Source organism: Notolepis coatsorum, assembly GCF_963971535.1.
Source record: "Notolepis coatsorum genome assembly, chromosome: 10".
Taxonomy (NCBI): Eukaryota; Metazoa; Chordata; class Actinopteri; order Aulopiformes; family Paralepididae; genus Notolepis; species Notolepis coatsorum.
The window spans coordinates 57,437,921-57,465,763 of record NC_140174.1 but is presented as its reverse complement, the minus strand read 5'-3'; the positions used below and the strand labels follow the sequence as shown (position 1 = coordinate 57,465,763).

The 27,843-nt window shown below is 42.1% G+C and overlaps 1 protein-coding gene across 2 annotated transcripts in view; it reads right to left on the bottom strand.

The window, feature by feature from the left end:
- Positions 1–2,660: 2,660 nt before the first annotated feature.
- The window catches only part of ndel1a (nudE neurodevelopment protein 1-like 1a), a 133,253-nt gene continuing 108,070 nt past the window's right edge, over positions 2,661–27,843 (bottom strand). The window contains exons 5-10 of one of the 2 annotated variants that reach the window (XM_084322803.1): positions 24,017–24,153; positions 22,422–22,595; positions 11,399–11,493; positions 11,085–11,230; positions 10,120–10,157; positions 2,661–6,355 (exon numbers count right to left, since the gene is read on the bottom strand). In XM_084322803.1, the coding sequence (XP_084178929.1) occupies positions 6,345–6,355; positions 10,120–10,157; positions 11,085–11,230; positions 11,399–11,493; positions 22,422–22,595; positions 24,017–24,153 (601 nt within the window). In that variant the 3' untranslated portion in view covers positions 2,661–6,344. The remainder of the gene's footprint in view (positions 6,356–10,119; positions 10,158–11,084; positions 11,231–11,398; positions 11,494–22,421; positions 22,596–24,016; positions 24,154–27,843) is intronic. The other variant, XM_084322804.1, reaches the window with a different exon arrangement.

The window sequence follows — 27,843 nt, the reverse complement described above, 5'->3', positions numbered from 1 at the left end:
CCATTCTCTTCGGTTCAAATAATAAACTCAGCAAGACCGACGGCTTCTCAGTTACAGTGGGTGACAATATTGTCACAAGGAAAGATGAAATTACCTACCTGGGTTCCATCCTAGAGGCAAATCTTTCCTGTGACAAAATGGCATCCAATGTAATAAAAAAAAGTCAACCAACGAACTAGATTCTTGTACCGGATCTCCTCTCTGGTAAACAAGAATACCCTGAAGACTCTGGCAGGAGCACTCATTCAAGGGTACTACGACTATGCTTGCACCTCATGGTACCAAAGCACCTCAAAGGCGCTAAAAACAAGATTACAAACATCACAAAACAAACTGGTCAGACTACTACTTGACCTTACCCCTAGAACCCCTCACCCCTGCCCACTTTGACAACCTAGGATGGCTTAGAGTAGACGACAGAGTACAGCAACTTGCAATGGGCCTGGTCTACAAGATACACTATACGACTAAGGTACCCATGTACATGTCAAAATACTTCCCAAAGGTCAGTGAATACCACGACTAGGGCTGTCTTAAATGCTTCGAAGCTTTGAACGTTCGATTCGATGGCACAAGCTTCGAACATTAAAAAAAAATCGAAATAAAAAAATAAATAAAAAAAAAAAAAAATCAAATTTTTTTTACTTCGATTTGTGTGTGTGTGTAGGTGTGTGTGTGTGTGTGTGTGTGAACTACCCATCCCAGTTAGGACAGCCGAATCCCGTCCAATCTTTCGCCGTCGACTAAAGACTCACTTCTTCAACCATTATCTGAAATGATAAAAAAAAAAAAAAATCTAACCGTGACTAACCTTACTGTCATGCACTTGTCCTAATAAACGAACCTACACTGTAACACGCAACACTTTGATGAACATTGTTACTCAGCTGATAGAGTTGTACCCTTCTTGCTGTCTTGTCGTACAGAACTTGTAAGTCGCTTTGGATAAAAGCGTCAGCTAAATGACTAAATGTAAGTGTGTGTGTGTGTGTGTGTGTGTAGGTGTGTGTGTAGGTGTGTGTGTGTGTGTGTGTGTGTGCACGCACCTTGTAGAATTCCACACATAAGAAAGAAAGATACTGGGATGAATAAACAAAATAGGAAATAAAATGTAGAAATGCATGCAATACATAAATAAATATGAATCTCCATATATGAAATATAACATTTAGATAAGGTGCTACTGAGATGTTTTGGTGAGTTCTTTGTTTTTTTGTGGAAGTTGCCCTTCTTAAAAATGCATGAACATTCACTGATAATTGGTCTGTAGTGGAGTCTACAAGGTCTACATTGCTGGACCATGTAGAATCCGGACCTTGTAGACTGACATAATTCTGTGCATAGTTTAGTCTACACAGGCCATATTTCAAATAATCTAAATCTTACTTCATTCATCTTAAACATTCTTGATTTGGGGGATTGGTAGTTCCCATGAAATCTGAAGTTGTTCAAACGACAACAGCGATCCACCTTGAATTAAATCACACAGCCGAGTGAAACCTTGTTGGATGCGTCACAGTCACGAAAGGGGCTACTTAATTAATTAATCCAACCCACTTTATTTATAGAGCACATTTAAAAACAACAACGTTTACGAAAGTGCTGTACAAGTCCCACAACATAAGATAAAAAAAAAAAAAGAAAAATATTAAAAAAAAAAAAAAAAAAAAAATCTTTTTTTTGAAGCTTCGAATAAAAATCGAAGCTCGGCCCCGAAGCTTCGATTGCCAAAAAAAGCTTCGAAGGTCAGCCCTAACCACGACCACAACACCAGAGGAAGCTCAACAAATCATGTTAAACCCAGATTCGGCTCAAACAAGGGACTAAACACGTTTCGCAATTATGCCACATCAATGTGGAACGCCCTACCCAAAGCTGTAAAGGAATGTGAATCCCTACCCACATTCAAAACCGCTCTTAAAGAGCACCTACGGGAGGCTGCAATTCGAAACTGGCCACCGTAAATGTCCAAACCCCCCACCCCCTCCTAATATAGACAGTCTCCTCCCCACCGCATGTATATATTCTCTCCCCGCCGTATGTATATTTTTCTCCCACCCCCTCCAAATGTACAGTCTCCTCCCCACCGTATGTATATTTCTCTCCCACCCACCCACCCCCTCCTAATGTACAGTCTCCTCCCCATCATATGTATATACTCTGTCAGGATCTATGGGTAAAAGTCCTGTATATTTGAATACCGTTTGTCACAAATGTATAAGTACTAAATACCTGTATGTCCCTATGCCATAAATGTCATGTATGTTGTGTGTCATAAATGTCTATGAATTGAAAATGGGGGACCCTGATGTAAACAAGACAAACGTCTTTCTCTGGTCTGCATCCCCTTAACAATTGTGTGTATTGAGCCGTACTGTATTGTACCCATTCTGCAATCTGTTAAATAAAGTTTTCATTCATACTTATTCCAGCACTGCTATATTGGCAATCGACAACTGACCAATGACCAACTGTACCCGATGGTAAAAAGAAACTTGACTTTCTCAGTGCCAGGTAAAGAAAAATGGCATACTAAAATAATGAATACATTTAAAGTTATCCCTTTAAGTTCAAAACATTGTTACCAAGGCTAGAATCTTCTACACACAAACTATATGCTGTAAGGACCCAAGGGAATCTATTAAGTTTGATGATGGGTATCAACAAGTTCAATTTCCTCAACATTTAAGACAACATATCAGAATTTTTTTTGCTTAACGGATGCATCATTTTATTTAAACATGCCATAAAAGGAATCTGAAATAAAAATTAATAAATATGTACAATGAAAAACACAAGTGGGCAGTATTGCACTTGAATTAAACCCAACAACTCAAGACTAAAGTGTTGCTTATAAATGTACATTAAACAAACCTTAAGGTTTCACTTCAATCAAATGCCAGCAACGATAAAAGGATAACATCTTTTGCAGTTTTAAAGGTGCTATACTGTAGATAACATTCAGCCACTAGATGTCACACTAGAGCACCAGCATGTTATTTATCCAAACATACATTTTGGACCCGCACATTTTTTTCCAATGATGAATAAAAAAAGAATTATTGGGGGGAAGCAATACTTTTTTTTCACACCTTTCTAAAAGCTCTGTGGATGCATTCTTTTTTAATAACTTTTATTACCTAAAAATCTTATCTATAGCACCTTTTATATACAGAATAGTGTCTAAATGGTCTGAGCAGCATAAGAGCTCCACTTACGTATAGCTGTCTGTAAAGAATGATCAATATGACCAATATTGTACAAATTGTCATGGTTTAACAGAGACGGCCCATTAGACTTACCGCAATGACAATAGACTTTCCCTTTGCTTTGAAATCGTTTTGCTACTAAATATAAATAAAATACTATAAAATGGAACAGTCACTGGATAGTGATCAAACTAGCCAAAACCATGTCAAGTCAAAACCTCAATGAATTAGATTATCCACACAGCCAGCAGAGTTAGACCTAAATGTGAAGATGGCCCTTGAGGTTGACATTGAAGATTTAAAAGTACCATCAATAATTGATGGAAAATATGTTGGATTGTTAGATGAAAGACTATGTGGCGGACAATCATTCCAGGCTATTTACCCCATGTGTGCCGACCCCTTAAACATGTGCTTTCTCCCTCATCCAAATAGAAAGAAAACATCTGAAAGTGTTACAGAAACACACATTAGCATTTTCCTACGGTATATAATTACTGCTACTTGCTGGTCAAATCTTTTTTTATTAAATCATAAGGCGGTACGCCTTGTGATTATGCATTTTGTTATTGCGTGTGTGTTTGTCTGTATTCGCAGGTAATCTCTCAAACGACAGGGCCGGTTTGGATGAAAATGTTGCACATAATGCTGACAGCAGGCCAAGGACCAAAGACATTAAATATTTTTTAAATTGGGCAATGACAAGTATTTTATTGGAATTAATTTCCATCATTTTCCATTGAAATATTCCGTTCACTATGAAGTTGCACCTTTTGCACGCCAGAGGGTGATACTGCAGCGCTCTCTGACACATGTTACAACATGCCATAGTGAGCCTATTCATTACTTATGCATTAAAAAGAATGTTCCCCAGCAAATCTGTTCTCGTCAATATTGTTCTGTCAGAACGATTCCAACAATGTATTTCTGTCACGTTCAGTGAACTGCATTGAGCAAAACAATTCTACTGAACTGCCAGGACCTCTTGCTCAAACCTAACATTGTCACTGGTTACATGGTTACGTTAGCAAAGCATGTGAACAGAGACTTTTGGTTTACTTTTGCTGGACCGTGGGTTGACGGCAGCAAACACTCACAAAAAAAGATGGAATACAGCAAAACACAATACCTCAGGGTTCCCAGACATTGCAAAATGAAATTCAAGGACTTTCAAGTACTTTTCTAAGCACTTTTCCATTTTAAAGGGGCATTTAAAAGGATACAATTAACTTTTAAATGCCGTTTTTTATTGAAAAGAAAATTGGATAGAATATTTATGGCTTAAAACCAATTTCTGACAAATAGTTACACTTTAGATTAAAAGATCATATTTCTTGATTCTGAACAATTATATCATGGATGAATTTTTTTGTTTGTTGCTGTTTTCAAGGAATTCCAGGCCTTGACTTTTTTTTGACAAATCAAGCACTTTCAACTTCAAGGACCTTGTGCGAACCCTGATACCTGCAGCAAGATCATTTCGAGCACAGAAGCGCCTCCAATATGACGATGCTTTGCTTCGACGCTACGCCGTATGGATCACGGATCAACTACGTTCCATTACACCACTAACTGTCATTGATATGCCTATGCATTAACAGCAGGCATAGGCTACTGCCCGGCGTTGATTTGTGCTCTACTGAGCACACCTTTATAATTTCAATTGTGTCCTTTACATAACGTTTATCTTCTCTGACAGTATGGTGCATATAGCAGTGTTTTCCATTTATGGTGGTGCTTATGGCAGGCCATCGTTATCAATGATGACAGGTACAGGGTTATGATACAGGGAGATTTTCAGCGCTTGGTGCGCTCATGTCGCCTCGTATGGCTGTGTAGACCTATTCGCCATCCGCACACTTCCACATGAATTTGAATCTGGCTGGTCAGTCTTGGTGGTGCGGAGGGCATGTTGTTGTCTCGGCTTCTCTGCATTTTGGTATGTTCATATATCCGAGCATAGCGGATGTGGTGCTCCTATGTGATGCCCAGAATCCTTCACAAACAGCGGATGTGACCCACCACGAATAGGTGTATTAGATAGTCCTTGTTGAATGTAAAGTACCCCCTCCCCCATATCCACCTATGTTTACATTATCCACCCACGTTTTCCCACCACCACAAATAACTTAAGAACCTGTGGGATAAACTGTATTGTAACAGACTGATTAGGGACGTAGACACTAAATAAATATTTTCCACCTGTCTTGAGTAGGCATAGTTTTCTTTTCTTTTTACGAGCCAGTAAACAATAAATACAATATAGGCGGCTGGGTGGCGCAGCGGACATTGCGCTCGTCACCAACGCAAGAGACACCGGGTTCGAATCCGGCTGTCGGCGTTGCCTCCGGCTTGGGCCGGCCGTCATACTAACTCAATTGGCAGAGTTAGCGGGTGGGAAGTCGAAGGGTGGTAGTCTGGTCATTGTGAACAGCGACTCCTACAGGCCGGTTGGGGCGCCTGCACAGCAAAGTCAGGAAAAATGGCGGGGGCAGTGTGAGCCTCCTACACGTTACTCCTCGCCAAATGAGAGTCCGCGCTGGCAGGTGAAAAGATGTGACAGGCTGCCTCCACATGTATCGGAGGGGACATGTGATGCAAGGCTTCTATCCTCCCTACAACCTGTCAGTGGGGGACATATGCGAGCAACGATCAGGACAGGGGAGGGAGAATTGGCACGAAAGGTAAATTGGGATGGGGAGAAAAATCACAGAAAAAAAGGGGAGAAAAAGTAGATTAAAAAAAAACAATAAATACAATATATCACATATACAATATACAGACAGGGACCCACAGTAACAGCAGGGCCAAAGCACGAGTACAGACAGTCAGAACAACACAGAGATGGGCTGTGAATGTGCAGCGACTGAAGAGGGCCTGGTAATAACGGTACTTCAACAGTGTTTAATAGTGCCTATTATTGCTCTCCCTTTGTCTGGGTTTTGCTTGTCCACTCTATGCTCTCTCTCTCTTCTTCCACGTCATCTCACCCGGCAGAAGGGAGGGATAAGGGGGGTAAAATGAGGGGGGGGGGGTGCTGGCAGGGACACGGTCACACAATGAGGGGCACTAAGCCCGAAGGTGAGGCCGAGGGGGGTGCTGTGATGGCCGTCAGGGTGCCGTGGTCCAGACCGCTCACCGGCCGGCTGCGAAGAGAAACCACACAGAGCGGGTTTAGAGACGAGATCTTATTAGTCTCATATATCATCTCTGCTGAATCTATCGGCCAATATACAGTAACTAAACATGAGTAAATTAAACATCATACATGAGTTGGCCTATTACAGAGTAGCGTATATCATTACAAAACCCAAGTTACGTTAAGCAAAATGAAAGACCTTGTCAAACTTGGAGATTAAAGGAATGACTTAAAGAAACTATAAACGACTATGATTAACCTGGAAGTTGAAAACTACTGAAGAGAGTAGGAAGATATTTATGTGCCACAAAAAGCATCAGTCATGGCCCACTGCCCAACAGTATCTCTGCTTGCCAAAACAAAGGATCTGCTTAGATTAACTGTGAAAGTCAGCGTCACGCCCCCGGGCACACCGTCACTCTCCTGGGCCTGGTGCCAGGGCGAAGCAGTGACCCGAGACCCAGCGGGCCACTTTTCACTCCCCACTAGGTCTGGACCATGAATCACTCAATTCTGCCCCCTTCTGGTTAAAATAAGAGCTTATGTCCTCAATAAAACCATATGCCTCGCTGTTCTCCTTACTTTTATTATTATTACTTTTTAATCCTGCGTCTGCTACTAAACCAGTAAGTCTTAGTTTTGTTACTGAAGAGTCTCAAATTAAGCATATCTACAAAGTCCCTGGTTTTCCATATTTTATACAGGTGCATCTCAATACATTTGAATATTGAGGAAATATATTGGTTGCCTCCATGCCACGCCGCATTCATTCATGCAAAAGGAGCCCTTTTCAGTAGGCCGACATTTCTGTAATATATATTCTTATTGGTCTTATGTAATATTCAAATTGTCTCAGATACAGAATTTTGGGTTTTCATTAGCTGTAAGCAGGCCCGGACTGGCCATCGGGAGCACCGGGAGTTTTCCCGGTGGCCTGGCCTGCACAGATACATTTTTTTTTTTTTTTTTTTTTTAATATTTTTTATTTATTTAATTTTTTTTTGCCAGGCCATTGTTTCTAGTTGTGGCGGCGGCGCGGCGCGATAGTTAGATAACCTAGGTGGGTGGGGAACAACCAGGATTTCACTGTCTGCGACAGAGTTGGAGAACTATCTGACTCTCTTCCTCACGCGGATCACACACACACAATGGAGCCGTGCTGCCGCTTGTGATTGGTGGAGGCGGGACCAGGCGATACAACTGATTTGACAGCGGAGGCGGCGAATGGAATGGCAGACGGCACTCAGATGCAGAATAACAGCCAGGCAATGAGCCAGGTAGTGAGGGACTCGGGAGAGATACAGTAGAGCGAAAGTCAATTAACGTTGATGTCAAGATGGACAGTGGAAGAAAGAGAAAGGGTGGAGGAGAGAGGGATAAAACAAAAAAAAAGAAAGGCCCTTACAGGAGAGAGTGGTTAACTGTATTATAATAGTAAATAGAAAAATATGTTGTGCTCTTGCTTTTTTCTTTTTGAAGGTGGAGAGAGTAGCATTGCTAGTGCCACAACAGTTTTAGTTGGCTCATTAGTTTGTGATTCACATGCACTCAAATTCACCAGAATGCAGGAAATTAAGTCTTTGTAACAAAAAAAATCCTGGTGGGGGACCCCCAGACCCCCCGCTTAAAAAGTGGCATGATTGGGGCTATATTTCGCGCTATATCTCCCGGTATGAATTATTTCCCCAGTCCGGCCCTGGCTGTAAGCCATAAATAAAGGCTTGTATAAAGGTGTGTAATGAATCTATATAATATATGATTTTCACTTTTTGAATTGAATTACTGAAATAAATGGACTTTTCTTCGATATTCTAATTGATTGAGATGCACCTGTAAACCATTTTGCCTACAACCATGCCTTCAGCCCCAGCATTGCTGGACAACACATACAAAGACTTATGTATGTATGTATGCATGTAAAAGGGATTAAAGGAACACGCCAACATTATGGGAAATGCACTTACCGTCTTCTACAGGGTCAGACAAGAAGATACCAATTTCCTCTCTGTGTATTCAGTAGAAAGCTATCCGGCTGGATAGCTGATCCGTATCCGCTTCCATTCATTTGTGCTAAGCCAGGCTAGCTTGCAGCCAGCTAGATTTCTACTGAATGCACAGAGAGGAAATTGGTAAACATCTTCTTGCATTTCCCATAATGTTGGCGTGTTCCTTTAAGTGCATAAAGGACTTCTATCTAGACAATACGTCAATTAAGCTTAAAGTACAATCTACCCCAATTTGACTGCATTTGTATTTATATATTGATTGTGTTTTTTGTATTCTTTGTATTGTTCTCATATACTCCTATTCTGGATGGGTTGCATTCAGAAATTACTTCTTAGTTACTTGCATGCATGTGTATGTTTAAGTTGGGTTTTGTGCATTGCTTTTTGTGTGGTTTATATGTCATAAAAGATGTCAATAAAAATGATATATATAGAAGGGGAAAAAATACTATCCCCACAAAAACGCTGTCACGGTTACACACACAAGGCCCATGACAGCTAACACCAGAGACACAAGGTATCATGCACGTCCTGCCAGATATTGAACTCGATGGCATCAGCGTATCTTGTGCACTGCAGAATAAATGGTCAGACTGGAGCTGGACATAGCCTTGCCTGCCCAGACGGAAGCGAGTTAAAAAGGCAGCCAGAACGACAGGTTTGTTATGGTTAGATCACATTGTGTCTTACTCATCATTGGTGATGGCATTTAGTTTTCCAGTATAAATTACAATGAAATTACATCTTTTTGATGTCTTTATCTAGTCTTTTTTCATCTAATGTCCATTACAAATTGTTTATAATACTGCTGCAATATGCAATTTCTATACATATTGCCTAAAATAAAAATGTATTGTAAAAATGCATAACCGTGCATGAATCCAAGAGGCTATACATAGAAACACAGTACTGTACCTCCCACCACTCGAATGTAATTGTATAACAACAGTTCTGTGATTAAATGGAACACGATGCTCATGCAACAGCAGAGCTCCTTTGTTGTTGTTTTATTTTGCAGCAGTAGCAGCAGCACAATGAATCTATGCAGAACACAATGCAGACCAAGCAGCTTCAGCTGCTTCCAAGTCAGAGTGAATGTCCTGCTTGTTCCAAACACCTGGCCTGTACTGGATCTAAAGACAATGCCCTTGTGTGTCCGTGATCTGCATGCTCTGCCTCTCCCGTTCTCCCTCACACAGCAGAAACACTAGTCTCTCTCTCTCTCTCTGGCATTAAGGAGTTGTGGTCAATGAACAACTAGAGGACAGCGAGTGACGCAGCACAAAATGCCCCTCGACATTGACCATGCCTCGTTCACAGTCGTCCCAAAGGCAGAGGATGTTAATATATATTAATTCAGCCACCTACCGTCCCTGGACCATCCCTAAATCTGTTTTGAATATTACAATGTTTTAATTCTCTCGACACGTTGAAAGATGGGACATCTAAAGTCTAAGAAAAAGAAAAGAAAAAGAAAACACCAAAAGCCACTCGCACACCAGCAGACAGACAAGTGAATTAAGGGAGATCTATGAGCTCTTCTGAGTGTTAAGAAGCATGTGGGGGTAGAACTGCACCACAACCAACACCACCACCACCACCACCCCAGCAGTTAGTGGCAAGGACCGTTAGCGAGTCCCACAGTGATCATCTCTACAGACTACAGGGGAAAGGAGGTAAAAGCAGCAGCAGCAGCAGGACGCATGCATGTGTCCCACACCAGACTCAGGTACAGTAACAGGGAGGTAGGAGCTGAGATTATTACCCAGAATCAATGCAGGGAATATGACCCGCTCTCTCCTGCTGGGGAAAAACACACAGGTCTCAGATACTCCCACCACTCCTCCTCCTCCTCCTCCTCCTCCTCTTTCACACCTCCTCCTCCTTGACACTGCCTCCTCCACCATCTGAAGTCTACACAGTTCCATGATGGAGGAATATTACTAAGGGCAGCTGCTGGCCCTGGTGACATTTCTGGCAATTTGCTCACATTAATTGTAAAATAAAAGAAAAATGTCCAGCTTCAAAAGCCAATAAAAAAAAAAGCCAATAAATTATTCTATAGTATGTTAGGTTAATATTTATGTTCTTTATTACAACTGATGATTGGTGAATGTTTTTAATTGGTCACCTTTTTATTCAATACATATCCTTCAATGTTTTTCCTAAGCACTAAATGAAGGTTAAATGAAAAATGACAGTATACAGTATCCGTATAAACAGCTCCACTCTATTTCGTATGCTATGTTGGAATAGTTTGGTATGTTTGATTTACAAGATAGGAGTAATGCCAAGAGTAATTGTTCTCAGAAGACATTGGGAGCATTCATTGCCCCCGTCCCTGGACATTTTGGGAGCAATATTTGGTTCATGGGGGCAATTTCTCCCTTTGCTTCTGTATATGTCCTACACTTCCCAGCATCCATATCACAAAAACATTACACATACTTTCAAAAACATTAATTCTGTGGTACCACTGGCATGAACTCTTTCAGAATTGATTAGTTAATGAATTGCCACACCAATTACTGCAACAACATAACTGATAATACCATCTCAAGCCTCCACTTCTTTTCTCTTTAGTCAAATTGCATTACGTGACTATTATGAGCAATAAATTGCCCTTCGCCGAAAACATTAACTACTCTCGCTCGTCACAAAACCACTGAGCCGCGAGTCACTGGGGAGCTGGAGAAGTGGACGAGGCGGGTGGTCCGCTTTTTCACTCACGCTCTGTCAAAGTACGACGTGTGGAAGGACTGGGAGAACTTGACCGCGTTGCCGTTGACAGGGTTCCCGTTCTCGACGCCGTGGATCTTCCTGGTCCTCTGGTCCTTGGCGAAGTTCCTGCAGGCCGCAAGCTTGGACTCCAGAGCCTGCGAGCAACAAGATAAGATAAGATAAGATGATCCTTTATTAATAAGATAACATCTTCTTATCTTATCTTAACACACACATGGGGAGAGCGTGTGTCGGCAAGCGAGCGCTGGGATTAACATCAATATTGAATGTGTGTTGACGCTCGCAGAGGATGAGTGACTCACCCCTACTTTGCGGAGTAGATCACTGACGATGTTGAGGGCTGATATCCTGGCAGAGGGAGTCAGCGGTGAGTTGCTCCCACAGCCGTTGGGCAGCGCTGACAGAGGAGACAAATACATTACATCTGATCAATCGTACAAGATTTAGTAGCACTTCATGTCTGTTTTGTCTTTTCCTTTTTTGCTCTTCATTCTTCTGGGCTGTCTGTTGAGCCAGGCTGGATGGGTTGTTGGCATTTACTCTGGTTTGGTGCAAAAAGCGCTTTACAATTTGTTCCTCACATTTTACACATTCACTCACACATTCACACACCGATGGCGGATGCAACCGTGCAAAGTGCCAACCTGCTCATTAGAACCTCCGGATTACCAGACGACTGCTCTACCTCCTGAGCCACTGTGTTTAATTGTACTGACAAGCAGTGTTAATTTTGGCAGCTATTTTCATTTTAGTTTTAGTCTTAGTCATGTGTCAAGTGCTCCTTTTTCGTTTTCATCATATTTAGTCATCTTCATTTATTTTTCGTTTAGTCAGTTTTAGTCAACTAAATGTCTGAGCATTTTAGTCTTAGGTCACTTTCACACAGGGGCTGTTTGGTCCGGACTATCGGACCAGAATTCGATAGTCCGGTTTTTCGGGTTTGTGTGAATGCGCGTCGAACTCGGTCCGCGGACCAAACATGTGAACTCTGGTCCGCCTGAAAACGTAGGTCTCGGTTCGCTTCATCGGACCAAACGCGGACCAAACGTAGGAAGTCACCTGATAAACCATCGGCGCGGCATTCACTGCAAAACAAGCACACTGCATCTATCTATCTATATATCTATCTATCTACTGTGCATCTTCGGGTAGAAGGAAGAAAAAAAACACAGCTGTTATTATTATTAATATTACCGCGGCGCGGCATTCACTGCAAAACAAGCACACTGCATCTATCTATCTATCTATCTATCTATCTATCTATCTATCTATCTATCTATCTATCTACTGTGCATCTTGGGGTAGAAGGAAGAAAAAAAACACAGCTGTTATTATTATTAATATTACCGCGGCGCGGCATACACTGCAAAACAACACTGCATCTATCTATCTATCTATCTATCTATCTATCTATCTATCTATCTATCTACTGTGCATCTTGGGGTAGAAGGAAGAAAAAAAACACAGCTGTTATTATTATTAATATTACCGCAGCGCGGCATTCACTGCAAAACAAGCACACTGCATCTATCTATCTATCTACTGTGCATCTTGGGGTAGAAGGAAGAAAAAAAGCACAGCTGTTATTATTATTAATATTACCGCGGCGCGGCATTCACTGCAAAACAAGCACACTGTGTAAACATGTCTCGTGGACAGACTTGGGGGGGCAGAAGACCAAATAAAACAGCCGCTTGTGGGGAATGTGGCCACTCACAAAAACAACGAGGTGTACAAGTTGTTTAGCGAGAGGATGGCGGTAATGGGAATTATAATCGAACGATGGATCAATGCCACGTCTCTGCTACTATCACGCTTCACGCAGTTTGTGTTGACGCGCATTTCACTTCCTGAAAGGGAGGGATTTCCACTCTCCATTGTGTCCAATAGACGAGCGCCCTTTTCGACCGCGTGACATTGTTCAGAAAGTTCGGTGCGCTTGACAAATTGCTATGTGAACGCAGGCGAACCAAATGAAGAATGCAACAATGTTGCAACTTCACCACCAGAACCGCACCGAGTCCACCAAAACTATATGTGAAAGCGACCTTAGTCAGTTTTTGTCTCAATTTTGTCTTTTTTGTTTTAGTCTAGATTTAGTCGACGAATACGGATGACATTTTTGTCTATTTTTAGTTAATGGAAAAAAACTTGTCAGAAGTCAGAAATAGTCAACATGGAACATTTTCTGATTTAAATTGCGTATTTATTTTTTAACCTAGTGTCAAACTCATTTTCACAGAGGGCCACATAAGCATTATGGTTGCCCTCAAAGGGCCAAAGACCGTATTAATGTTAATGTAATGTAAAATAAATGTAGCTACTCATTTACATATTGTTAAACATGTTGTTTCTGTATTTATTACTTATTCAAGTTATACATATTGCATAATGCATTTGCATAGATGTAAAAATATATGTTAACTTATGTTATTTTAACAAATAATTTTAGTTGATCAGAACCCCATATTACTCCATCAATGATCATCAAACCATTCAAGTAAATAACAAAGAAGAATATCATCAAATACAAGCTATGACATTAAGTTTGTTCAAAACCTTTTTGTCACAGTCAAGAGGGGCAGAACTAACAACTGTGAGCTGCAAAGAACATGTGGGACAGATGTAGCAGATGTTACAAAAACAAATGGCTGCACACAACCTTGCAGAGGCCACTAATGGAACTTTAATTAACAGATTGCAGAATGGGAACAGTACAGTACAGCTCAATACACACAATTGTTAAGGGGATGCAGACCAGAGAAAGACTTTCGACTTGCTTACATCAGGGTCCCCCATTTTCAATTCGTAATGAAATTGCTATTATGTGTCTGCATGAACACACAACTGTAACTGTACTCAAAAATAACAAAATAAGGGTTGTCTCAGTTCACAACTATATTGGTCAAGTTTTGGGTGGGACTTGTTTGCGTCCTTACAGCTTCTTATTCAATTGAGCGAGATGCTCGGTTATGTCACACAGCCAGTTTGCATCCGACAGTTCAGACAATATTTCTTCAACCCTTTGTTACCTATTCCGCCTGGATCTTTTTTGTATTTTGGGCTGTAAAATTGTCAAAGAATGGCTAAGGAGTAAGTGCTTTTGGCTTTTTTCCTTTGTTACTTCATCAATACCTCAGATGTTCAACATACATGTATGTGTAAGAATGTGTAATAACTAAGGCTGTCAAAATTAAAGCTTTATTAACGCATTAACCCACAATTCTTTTAATGCCGCTATTTTTTAACCCAAGATTAATGTTTAAAAAAAAAAAAAAAAAAAAAAAATTTTTACCATAGTTCTTGGGGGCCACATCAAATGACGTGGCGGGCCACATTTGGCCCGCGGGCCATGAGTTTGACACCTATGTAGGGGAATCTGAGTCGGCGGCACAAGTGATACACAGGAAGTATAATTATGTTGGTGTAGACATGGTCCAATGTATTGTTGCTCCTACAGTATATGTTGGTGTAGACATGGTTTGATTGATTGATTGAAAACTTTATTAACAGATTGCAGAATGGGTACAATACAGTACAGCTCAATACACACAATTGTTAAGGGGATGCAGACCAGAGAAAGACTTTCGTCTTGTTTACATCAGGGTCCCCCATTTTCAATTCATCAGGACATATATGACATACATGACATACAGATAGTCAGTACTGCTACATCTATACATTTATGACATACCAGATTTGCAAATACAGTACTGTTTGTGATACAGAAGGAGTCAGGAAAAGGGAGTATATACATTTGACGTAGAAACTGTACATTGGAGGAGGTTGGGTGGGGGGGGTTGGGTACACTGGGATATTGACAACCATACTGGGTAATCTACATTGGAGGTGGTTGGGGGGGGGGGGCACACTGTATAAACAAGAAAAACTGTACATTGAGGGGGGGGGGGAGACACTGTACAAACAAACAAAATTGTACATTGGACTATTGACAAAACCATACTAGGTAAATGACTGTACATTGGCAAAACTGTACATTGAGGGGGGGGGGGAGACACTGTACAAACAAACAAAATTGTACATTGGACTATTGACAAAACCATACTAGGTAAATGACTGTACATTGGAGGGGGTTGGGTTAGGATATTTACAGGGGCCAGTGTTGAATAGCAGTTTCCCGTAGGTGTCCCTTGAGAGAGGTTTTGAAAGTGGGTAGTGATCCACATTCCTTTACAGCTTTGGGTAGGGCGTTCCACATTAATGTGGCATAATTGCGAAACGTGTTTAGTCCCTTATTTGAGCCGAATCTGGGTTTAACATGATTTGTGGAGCTCCCTCTGGTGTTGTGATCGTGGTATTCACTGACCTTTGGGAAGTATTTTGCCATGTACATGGGTACCTTGGTCGTGTAGTGTATCTTGTAGACCAGGCCCATTGCAAGTTGCTGTACTCTGTCGTCTACTCTAAGCCATCCTAGGTTGTCAAAGTGGGCAGGGGTGAGGTGGGTTCTAGGAGTAAGGTCAAGCAGTAGTCTGACCAGTTTGTTTTGAGATGTTTGTAATTTTGTTTTTAGCGCCTTTGAGGTGCTTTGGTACCATGAGGTGCAAGCATAGTCGTAGTACCCCTGAATGAGTGCTCCTGCCAGAGTCTTCAGGGTATTCTTGTTTACCAGAGAGGAGATCCGGTACAAGAATCTAGTTCGTTGGTTGACTTTTTTTATTACATTGGATGCCATTTTGTCACAGGAGAGATTAGCCTCTAGGATGGAACCCAGGTAGGTAATTTCATCTTTCCTTGTGACAATATTGTCACCCACTGTAACTGAGAAGCCGTCGGTCTTGCTGAGTTTGTTATTTGAACCGAAGAGAATGGACTCTGTTTTGCCCATGTGTAATGATAGTTTGTTATCAGCAAGCCATATGCAGATTCTGCCTAGTTCCGAGCTGAGGGTTTTTTCAACCTGTAACTTGTTCTTGTCAGAGACCAGCAGACCTACAGCAGTACTGTAGGTCCAATGTATTGTTGCACCTACAGTATGTTGGTGTAGACATGGTCCAATGTATGCATCTAAGAGAGCATTACGGATGTGGTGACGTTGTTTCTGACCAGAGAGACGACACTGAACTCTGTCTGTCTTCTGTTTGCTGTGTCTTTCCTTTCTCTCTGCCATGTCTGTCCTCTCTCTGCTGTGTCTGTCCTCTCTCTCTCTGCTGTGTCTGGCAGCGGTTTATTCTATAACAGGATACTGTAAACTAAGTAAACAGAACACACAGTAGTACTAGTAGTAGTACACACTGATTGCAATCTGCTTGCATAAAAACATTATATAAAATCACATTCTGAGGTCAGTGTTAAAGTGCCACATGGAAGAGGTCTGGTTAGTGGTTAGAGTTAGAGGTGGTCTAGGTCTGGTTAGGGTAACTTAGGGGTAGTTAAGCATTCATTATAATTTATTATTATTATTTAGATAGATGGATGTAAAGGGCTAGACCAACTCTTAACCCCTATCCGGACCTAGACCACCTCTAAGTCACAACCCTAACTTAGGGGTTAAAGTTAGAGGTGGTCTAGGTCTGGTTAGGGGTTAGAGTTAGAGGTGGTCTAGGTCTGGTTATACTGATCCGATACCAGTGCATATGTAGCAACCTGGAAAATATACCTATTATCCAGATGTGCTGACTTGCCTTTATATCTCCCCTGATGCACCAAGACATTCTAATTAGTCTCCGCTAATATTCTCTCGAACAATGATGCTCGCCCCTCCTTGTTCTACTCACTGGAATATGGATTATGAACAGGATTACTGGACCCTACTCTATCAGCCTCTTCCTTGTGACTAGTTGGCGGCGCCAGGAGGGGGCGGTGGCAGGCAGAGAGCGTACGTGAGAGACGGAGAAGGAAGTGGACGGAAGTGCGAGGAAGCAGCCTCTTCGACATTGGACTTGGACCGGTTCGGTCGTGTCTGGAGAGCCCCGTATTGAACCTGAGTATATTACGGGTTATCCTATGAATGTACTCGTAGTGGAGCCTTGCATATTTCTCCCCGAATATCCCTAGTGATATACCACGAGTTATCCTAGAATAAGAACGGTATAGCCGAGTTGGGCTTAAGTTAAAGTTATTCCCTCTAGCGAGGCGCCCCGCCAGCGTGGCGCGAAGAGGACCGGTGTTTAGGAGCACCCTGCGTTATGATATATCCCGTCTAGCAGAAGGGCTGTTTGGGACCCAGAGTTTAGCTGCAGTGTGAGTGAGGGCAAGTTAGATCCGCGTGTCGACCCAGCACCAACTCTACAACCCAACACTGCCCTCTGCTCCAACCCCGCCGAGAGCGTTCGACGCCATCTTGCCTTCCGGACGACGGTGGCGCGGCGAGGCCGCCATTTTGGATGAGTACAAATGAGCATCTATGCTCCGGAGCTATTACACCGTACACAGTGTGGTGCAGCCTGCGGGCGAAGGTAACGTTGCTACTACCGTTCATAAGGGGAACCCCAAACAATATATGCCGGCATTAAGATAGGACTTTTGTAAGGTATTTGTGGGCCCACCTTTTGATTTCTTTTCATTTTCTTTGAGTGTGATAACGTGTGTGTGTTTAATAATACTTCCCATCTAATTAACCCTTTCCCTGTGGGGAGGTTACAGACCTGCTGCATTACAAGTAAAGCCTAGAGAGGTATTATTCTTGCCTTATAATTAAAGCCTGACCGAGGTATTATACAGGGCGACCCAGACGTGGGTGAGGAGTCAAACACCTTGCAGTATATTACCCCTGATACTAACCCAGAGGTGGGTGTATAAAATACGGGTTTAGGAGGTGTTGGGTCACAAACGGAATTATAGTGGGACTTCAGTCCATTTAGTCATTATCATTAAATCATTGTAACTGACCAGTATAATAACAGTAAAGAATTAGATGGGAGTTCTGTGTGTGTCCATTCCTGAGCCGTATTAACTCTTTTGGTGTGGGTAATATACATACTATTAATCCCTTCCTATTCAACCTTCCCTTTCCTACTGTAAGGTTTCTAGTGTCAACGAGGGAGGGTACTGCTTGCGGGGGGAACCAAGTTATTTATTTACAATTCAGTCACTAGGTGTGGGAGGGTGCTAGAGGAGTAATTGGGGGAAGTGAGAGCGTGTTGGGGAGTACTGCTGACCGCCCTGGAAGGGAGAGGAAGACCAGAGTACCGGACCAGGTTCGTAAATCCCGGGCCCCATCCACTCCCACTGCCAGCCTCCAGTTGACGCTCCAGACCCAAAGACGGAGGTGCAGCTAGCCAGAGTTCTACTGTGTCTCGCTACCCAGTGACTGTGCACACCCGTTCCCACGAAGCAGGGATAATCCACCCTGCTACACATACATAAAAGAAATATATATATATATATTATATAAATTATAAAACTTTTTTTCTTTTCTTTTTTACAGCTACTGTTTTATATATACTGTTTTTTAGTAATAACTAGAAAGTAATGGTATTTATTCAACAACAGGTGATTGTATTAGTATCATTAAATGACAACTATGCTCAACTATGCTTCACCCACGGAAAGGTTGTTGGCACATTGGTTCCACACGGACATTATACATTGTTGCGCACTTCCTATCCAGTCGGCTCCGGTTCAGTTAGCTCCTAGCAGAGGCACTGTTGTGATTTTTAATGCAAAATAAATATTCAACATTCTCTTTTGAGACTCCGCCTCAGACTCTTATCATTTGGCACTAAAAGCTAAACATTGTCACCGGTATGGCTGTCTGCATTATGTCATTAATTGTGTGCAGTTAGTTAGCCACATTAGCGTGAGCTAGCTTAGCCACTAGCTAACGCGATCTAGATGGAAATACAAACAATGTAACGTTACTGGTGACAAAGTTATTTACCTTGGAATACTCCTTTGCCAACTTGCTGTACTTTGCTTGCAGGTCTGCAGCTGGATTATGAATAGTCCCAATTTTAGCCAAGGTAACGTTAAGCTAAAACTAGCTTTTCAAATAGCTCCAGCTAATGCTAATAACACAGAGCTCCCGTCAGCCGTCACTGTTCTGTCGGGACGATGGCATTAAGAAAAGTTATAATTAGTTTGTCTCGTCTTGTTTTAGTCAACAATATCAACATACATGAAGAGACATTTCGTCATGGTTTTTGTAAATTACATTTTTGTGTCGTCAGTTGTGGTCAACTGTAACAAGCTTGAAATAATAAACAAACCTGTTCAGCTATAAAGAATGAGAGTACTGGAACAGTGTTAAATTCAAAGTGTTGTATTAACCAAAAGGAGGATAAAAATAAATGGGGCACCCCATAGCAACGTATGGTACAACAAAAATCATCTCAAACCAATAAGAACGGTCCCGTCAGCTTTACAGTCCATTAGCCCCAACATAAATGTTACCATGTATAATGTTACCGTGTACAATGTTACCATGTATCATGTTACCATGTATGTTACCATGTATGTTACCATGTATAATGTTACCATGTATAATGTACCGTGTATAATGTTACCCTGTATGTTACCATGTATAATGTTACCATGTATAATGTTACCATGTCTAATGTTACCATGTCTGTTACCATGTATGTTACCATGTATAATGTTACGATGTATAATGTACCGTGTATAATGTTACCCTGTATGTTACCATGTATGTTACCATGTATAATGTTACCATGTATAATGTTACCATGTCTAATGTTACCATGTCTAATGTTACCATGTCTAATGTTACCATGTATGTTACCATGTATGTTACCATGTATAATGTTACCATGTATAATGTACCGTGTATAATGTTACCATGTATAATATAACCATGTCTAATGTTACCATGTCTAATGTTACCATGTATGTTACCATGTATGTTACCATGTATAATGTTACCATGTATAATGTACCGTGTATAATGTTACCATGTATAATGTAACCATGTATATTACCATGTATAATGTTACCATGTCTAATGTTACCATGTCTAATGTTACCATGTATGTTACCATGTATAATGTTACCATGTATAATGTACTGTGTATAATGTTACCATGCATAATGTAACCATGTCTAATGTTACCATGTCTAATGTTACCATGTATGTTACCATGTATAATATTACCATGTATAATGTACAGTGTATAATGTTACCATGTATAATGTAACCATGTATAATGTTACCATGTATAATGTACCATGTATAATGTTACCATGTATAATGTTACCATGTATGTTACCATGTATGTTACCAAGTATAATGTTACCATGTATAATGTTCAGGCCTACCAGACCATGCAGCCTGCATGGTAGAGCTAGTAGTGTCCAACAACACTCAAACCTTTGAGTGTCCAAAAGGTGATAAGTCCTGGGTTGATCCACATCTTAATAAGAACAGTCCTGTCAGCTTTACAGTCCATTAGCACCACTGCAGCTGAACTGTCCTTGGTTAATGGAGAATCTTTTAGGAGGCCTGGAAAAATCCCTCCTTCCTCTCACAATAGCAGCAAGCAAACAAAACTCCATGAGGCCATGATTCCAATCCAAGATGGCCCCCTGATGGTTAGGACCGCCCCTAACCACACCCATACCTGGAATCTTAAAGGTCAAGTGACCCAAATATGCTGACATTGGCATATCCTAACATATTGGGCCCACACTTCATTTATCAACACATTGACATCTTCTTCATAAAGTAACGCATGTTACACAACGATATTTAATAAACTATTTAGTCTCGTTAGCGTCACATGGTATTCAATAACGTGACGTCACGTCTCGTTGTCGTCATGAAAAAAACCTTCGTTGACGAACATCTTTCGTCATCAATTTAGTCAACAAAATTAACACTGCTGACAAGTCATTATCTTATTTTTAACTTTTGTCATTTGTTTACCTGCTTAAGTTGATTGTTTTTCTTTTGTGTGTGTGTATATGTATGTATGTATGCATGTATATGTATATATATACTGTATATACATTTGACTGTACTGTATTGTATTGCTATGTTCAGAACCCCAGGAAGACTAGGGACACACAGGTGCTTCTAATGGTGATCCTTAAATAAACATACACACAAACATATCTCGTCTTTTTATCCAGCTTTCCTCCCAGCAACACTGCTGCACATTCAAGAGTTACACACGTGACCACGACTGTTGGCCCCTGAAGCAGCTGGGATGAAGAGCCAGTGGCGGCTGTTGGGAGGGTGAAAGTTACCACTGCTCATCCAGGGAGGTGAGTTACCCCCCCCCCACACACACCCTGCTCATCCAGGGAGGTGAGTTACCCCCCCCCCCACACACACCCTGCTCATCCAGGGAGGTGAGTTACCCCCCCCCCCCCCCCCACACACACACCCTGCTCATCCAGGGAGGTGAGTTACCCCCCCCCCACACACCCTGCTCATCCAGGGAGGTGAGTTACCCCCCCCCCCCCCACACACCCTGCTCATCCAGGGAGGTGAGTTACCCCCCCCCCACACCCTGCTCATCCAGGGAGGTGAGTTACCCCCCCCCCCCACACATCCAGGGAGGTGAGAGTTACCCCCCCCCACACCCTGCTCATCCAGGGAGGTGAGAGTTACCCCCCCCCCCACACCCTGCTCATCCAGGGAGGTGAGTTACCCCCCCCCCCACACCCTGCTCATCCAGGGAGGTGAGAGTTACCCCCCCCCCACACACCCTGCTCATCCAGGGAGGTGAGTTACCCCCCCCCCCCACACCCTGCTCATCCAGGGAGGTGAGAGTTACCCCCCCCCCCACACACCCTGCTCATCCAGGGAGGTGAGAGTTACCCCCCCCCCCCACACACCCTGCTCATCCAGGGAGGTGAGTTACCCCCCCCTCACACATCCAGGGAGGTGAGAGTTACCCCCCCCCCACACACACATCCAGGGAGGTGAGAGTTCATCCAGGGATCTGAACCTCTATCTCCAATTTACTGTATATAATATTTCCAGAAATATATGGAACACACACACACACACACACACACACACACACACACACACACACACACACACACACACACACACACACACACACACACACACACACACACACACACACACACACACACACACACACACACACACACACACACACACACACACACACACACACACACACACACACACACACACACACACACACACACACACACACACACACACGATCATGTGGAATAACCTCTTTGAAGCTTGTGCATTATCACTTTCCAGGAAATAATTCAGCATGAGAAAAAACATCAAATGGCTGAGGAGGCAGCCGTGGTTGTTCAGAAAATGACGATAAAATAAATAAAATAGTAAAAATGAATGCAGTGTGAGCAAAAGGATGGACTCTTAAGGACCTGGAAGAGGCAGGCGGAAGCTACCTGTGGGGTTGGCAAAGGCGTTGTCCAGACTCTTGGCCAGCGGGGTGGCAGGGAGCGACAGAGACGCCAGCACAGACGTGTCCATCTTCACGTGGTCCTGAGTGGGCGAACTCGGAGCGGACATCCTGGTCCCGTCCGTCTGACGTTCACGTACCGCAAGCTCCTGCCGTAGGTCTGCCATAAGAACCGGATGAGAGGAGGATAGCTAGGAGTTAGAACACACACACACACACAGCTAGGAGGCGGATAGCTATGAGTTAGAACACACACACAGCTAGGAGGAGGATAGCTAGTAGTTAGAACACACACACACACACACACACACACACACACACACACACACACACACACACAGCTAGGAGGATAGCTATGAGTTAGAACACACACTCACACACACACACACACACACACACACACACAGCAAGACCCCCCGCATTTCATTGTATACTTGTATGCCGTGACAAATAAAACTCTTGACTTGAGCTAGGAGGAGGATAGCTAGGAGTTAGAACACACACACACACAGCTAGGAGGAGTATAGCTAGGAGTTAGAACACACACACAGCTAGGAGGAGTATAGCTAGGAGTTAGAACACACACACAGCTAGGAGGAGTATAGCTAGGAGTTAGAACACACACAGCTAGGAGGAGTATAGCTAGGAGTTAGAACACACACACACAGCTAGGAGGAGTATAGCTAGGAGTTAGAACACACACACACAGCTAGGAGTATAGCTAGGAGTTAGAACACACACAGCTAGGAGGAGGATAGCTAGGAGTTAGAACGCACACACACACACACACACACACACACACACACACACACACACACACACACACACACACACACACACACACACACACACACACACACACACACACACACACACACACACACACACACACACACACACACACACACACACACACACACACACACACACACACACACACACACACACACACACACCAGCTTCCCACCCCCTAACACTGCCAATTGCGTTAGTATGAACGACCAGCCAAGCTGGTAGCAATGCCGAGAGCTGGGCTCGAACCCAGCATCTCCTGCATTAGTGGCGAGCGCCTTGCCCACTGCGCCACTTAGCCGCCAACAGAAAAAATACTTAAAGGTTATCTCCTGTCCTGCTAAAGCTATTGTTGGTACAATTTGGCAATAAAGGAGACAGAACTGTAGGGCAGTATTTTCTGTCACAGAAACCAAGTGATAACATTAGAAAATAAATATAAAGCATTTGAAAGTAAATCCAACAACTCAGATATTTGGACAAGCAAACATCACTGTGCGTTCAGTAGAAAGCTATCTGGCTGCAAGGTAGCCTACCCTAGCATAAATGAATGAAAGCGGATATGGACCACTAGCCCAAAACCCCGGGGGAGGTGTTTTTGGCCAACAGCTAGGCTAATTTGTGCTAAGCTAGGCTAACTTGCAGCCGAATAGCTTTCTACTGAACGCACAGAGAGGAAATTGGTATCTATCTTCTTGTCTGATGGAGAAGATGGTAAGCGCATTCCCCATAATGTTGGCGTGTTCTTTTAATGAATGAGAGATGGGCTCGTTAAGAGTCGATAATCACCTCTGGCCTCATCCTTCAATCTCTGCACGGAGACCAGCAGAGACTCCTTCTCGTCCAGCTCACTCTCCAGGAAGGCGTTCCTCTCTATGGCACGGTTCAGACGCTGCTCGAAGTCCTCCAGGGACACTATGGTTGCTCTGTAGAGAGAGAGGGGGGGGGGGTGTGTATGGATGGAGGGAGGGAGAGGGACAGAAAATGTAAAGAAAGCATGAGAACCAACATAAATGGCATAGCCATACTCCCCTATTCAATAACAATGCACTCCTTATTGGAAAACGACCTATCAGATACCCCAAATGGGAAAAGCAGGGCATACATACACTGGGAGATGTTTTCAACAAACTGGGTTTTTGTAGCTATCAAGATATACGTAACAAATTTAACCTCACCAGTTCCACATATTATTTCTACGCACAGTTATTGGAATGTTTGAAGGCTCATGGAGTCCCATTAAAGATACCAATTGAGCACCACAGATATCACAAATTCTTCTATGAAAGAGAGACATCGAGAGGCTTTGTATCTGATTTTTAATTTTTTATCATCACTTACTAACGTCTTCGTATGGAATCCTTCCGCTAGACTCAGTCTGGAGGAGGGATATACCAGTTGAAGTAGATTTTGATTGGCAAGAAGTCTGGGCAAACGTTCGAATTGCGTCACGCAACCCGGATCATCAACAAATTAATCTTAATTATATTCATAGGACATACCTGACTCCTATAAGATTGAACAGAATGGGACTTAGACAAGATTCTCTATGTTCCTTATGTACAAATGGTGATGAGGGTACATTTATGCATATGTATTAGGATTGCCCACCTGTTAAGATATTCTGGGAAGAAGTGACCCTGCAATTATCAGAATTCTTATTTCTGAACATACCTGTACAGCCCTCTGTATTGCTGTTGAATGATGTCTCTCAGTTTGCAGCCCCTATACAGCTAAATAGACTAGTTTTATCCGGTCTCACAGCTGCTAAAAAGCTGATAGCATCACGATGGATTCAACCGGATAAAATGTGCCGGAAGGTATGGGTTCTTACCTATCTCGATGTGATTTATCTAGAGATATCTACAGCAAGAATTTTAGGTGTCAGTGAAACCAACATTGCAATCTGGTTAGAAGTGGTGAAGAGAATAAAGGCTAGCATATGAATTGTAGTTCCTGGTTAGAAACGAATGAAAATGGATGGATTATCCAAGTGGGGGTCCTGGGGGGAAGAGCGAGCAAGAGCATATGTATGTATTGGATTGGATTGCAAGTATTAGGTATATATCTCGTAAACTACATTTATATTGATTCAAATGGAATGTATAGTCCTGTGATTTACTTTGGATATTTACTGTTAATGCTTGTGTGTCTAATTTTATGTTATGTTTAAAAAAATAATAAAGAAATAAAATACAAAAAAAAGAAAGCATGAGAAAAAGAAAAACAAAAGAACGAAGCAAGAGAAAACAAACAAAAGAGAAAAAAATTAAACAAATTTTGAATTGTCTCAAGCCATTGACTTTTATTCTCAAGAAATCCCAACCTGAGCATGACATAAGAGCAAAATGGCCACCGTTTGAATATGATCCATTAGGTGCACACAAAAGGCATGATGACAGACTCCTCAAGGGTACCAGAGAGAGAGAGAGAGAGGGGGGGGGGGAAGAGAGTAGGGCTGACCTTCGAATTTGTTTTTGGCATTCGAAGCTTCAGGGCCGAGATTAGATTTTAATTCTAAGCTTCGAAAAAAGAAAATTAATAAAAAAAATATTAAATTTTTTTTTTCTTTTGAATTGTTTTATGTTGTGGGACTTGTACAGCACTTTGTTCAACTTTGTCAGTGCTGTAAAGTTTAAACCTTTTTAAATCTTAGAGAAACGAAACACTTTGCTTTCATGAAATATTGTAAGCCGTCACTTGAGGCTTTATAAAAGCAGCACAATGAACACAAATCTGTCAGTGCCGAGTCTGACCTCATCTTAAATAACAAACAGCATTGCTTGTTGTAGTTAACAAAGAGAGGCAGAGTTGATTTTGCAAAAAAAATATATATATATAGCTATATTGGTTTTTTCTTTTTTATTTATTTATTTTATATATTCAAATTTTATTTTCCCATTCGAATCCCATGCCCATCGAACGAAGCTTCGAAGTATTTAAGACAGCCCTAGGAGAGAGCATACAAATGGCTGCCACTACCTTTCCTCTGCTCAGGGTTTCCTGAAATACTTTACAATCCTTTAGAAATCACCAAAATACAGTGCCATCCATACAGAATTAAATCACCACTGATGGCAAAGTAATGTTTATTTCCAGTTTTTGGGTAAATCTTTGCAAGTTGGTGTATTTTGAACAAGGACATTGTTAAAGGCCTGGGAGCAGCACATGGTGGTTTGAAACATAGTAGCATCTCATTAAGCCTTTTTCTTTGTCTACTTGTGACCGGCTGGAGCAAAGATGACTATGACCATCAAAAAACTGGCAGAGGAATTTGAAGAATTAAAAAAATCACTAAACTTGATGTCTGAGGAGATCAGCAAAGTGGTAAAACAACAAGGTGACATCATGAAACTAATGAAGGAGGTTCGTGAGTTGAAGGCCACAATCAACCAAAGGGACCAGAAGATCGAACTGATGGAACAAAGGATTGACGACTTGGAGCAGTACTCTCGTGCTGATGAGCAACAGCCGGTGACCGACAAGGTGAGGATGCACTGTTATGTACCATGAGCTTGATCACTCCTGTGTCACTGGGCATGCAGGTGAGGCTGCTAATTAGTTACTGCTGATTGGATACCTGCTGGCAGGTTAAAACCAGTCTCTGAGACACACATGCACTCTGACGGTGGCTAGAGGAGTGTGTTCTAACCGAGACTTGTCACGTTTTCCCTTTCTTTGTTCTTTAGTTTGTACCAGTAATTCATTGTTAAAGTAGTCTTTTGGGTTAAACACGAGTTTTGGTGTCGGTTTGCACATAGGTTGCGTGCCTTTGAGCCAGGGTCGTAACAGTTGGGCGCTCGTCCGGGAGTGAATTTGGAAACAAATACCCCTAGAATTTGTTTGGCGTTTTTTTTATTTTTTTGCATGGTGTGTCGTGGTGCTATAGTGTGGGTGGTGTTCGTTACATGTTGTGTAACGTGGGGGCTTGAGCCGATCATCAAACAGGTGAGTATGCCCTTATTTGTTTGTAATTTGATGTGACTACTTAATGCTGTTAAAATATATAGTTTAGTGCACACCACATGTAGGTAGGGACATTATTTTCTGGTTGTTTGTTAGCTTCCTGTGCACCACATACTCCTGGGGCAGTCAGAGAAATGATTAGCACCATCTACTTGTCTTGTACCATACCATATACTTGACGGGTGGATGGTCAATATGATCTTTGGCTGGTAGCAGGTGTGGTTGAAGATGGTTAGGTCTACAGGGCATTAGCTTAAGGGTAGGTAGGATAGGGGGCCAGAAAACACAGGTAGTGTGGTAGGGCCTGATTTAGTGTTTTTTAGGGTATGAATGAATTAATTACCTTTATTTATATAGCACCCTTCACAGCACGAATTCACAGGGTACTTTACACTACAGCTTAATATAAAAACACAATAAAAACAAAATCAGAAATAAATGACAACAACAACAAACAGCAGTTAAAAACAGTGAAACCAGATAGAAAAAGTAGAATAAAAGAATTTGGATAAAATCATGAGTCACTAATTAAAACAAAACTATAGAACAGTGAGGACAAGAAAAAGTGCCTATGCATGACCAAAAGCCTGTCTGAACAAATGTGTTTTTAATTGTTTTTTAAAAGAGTTCTCAGAGGGGGCAATTCGCAG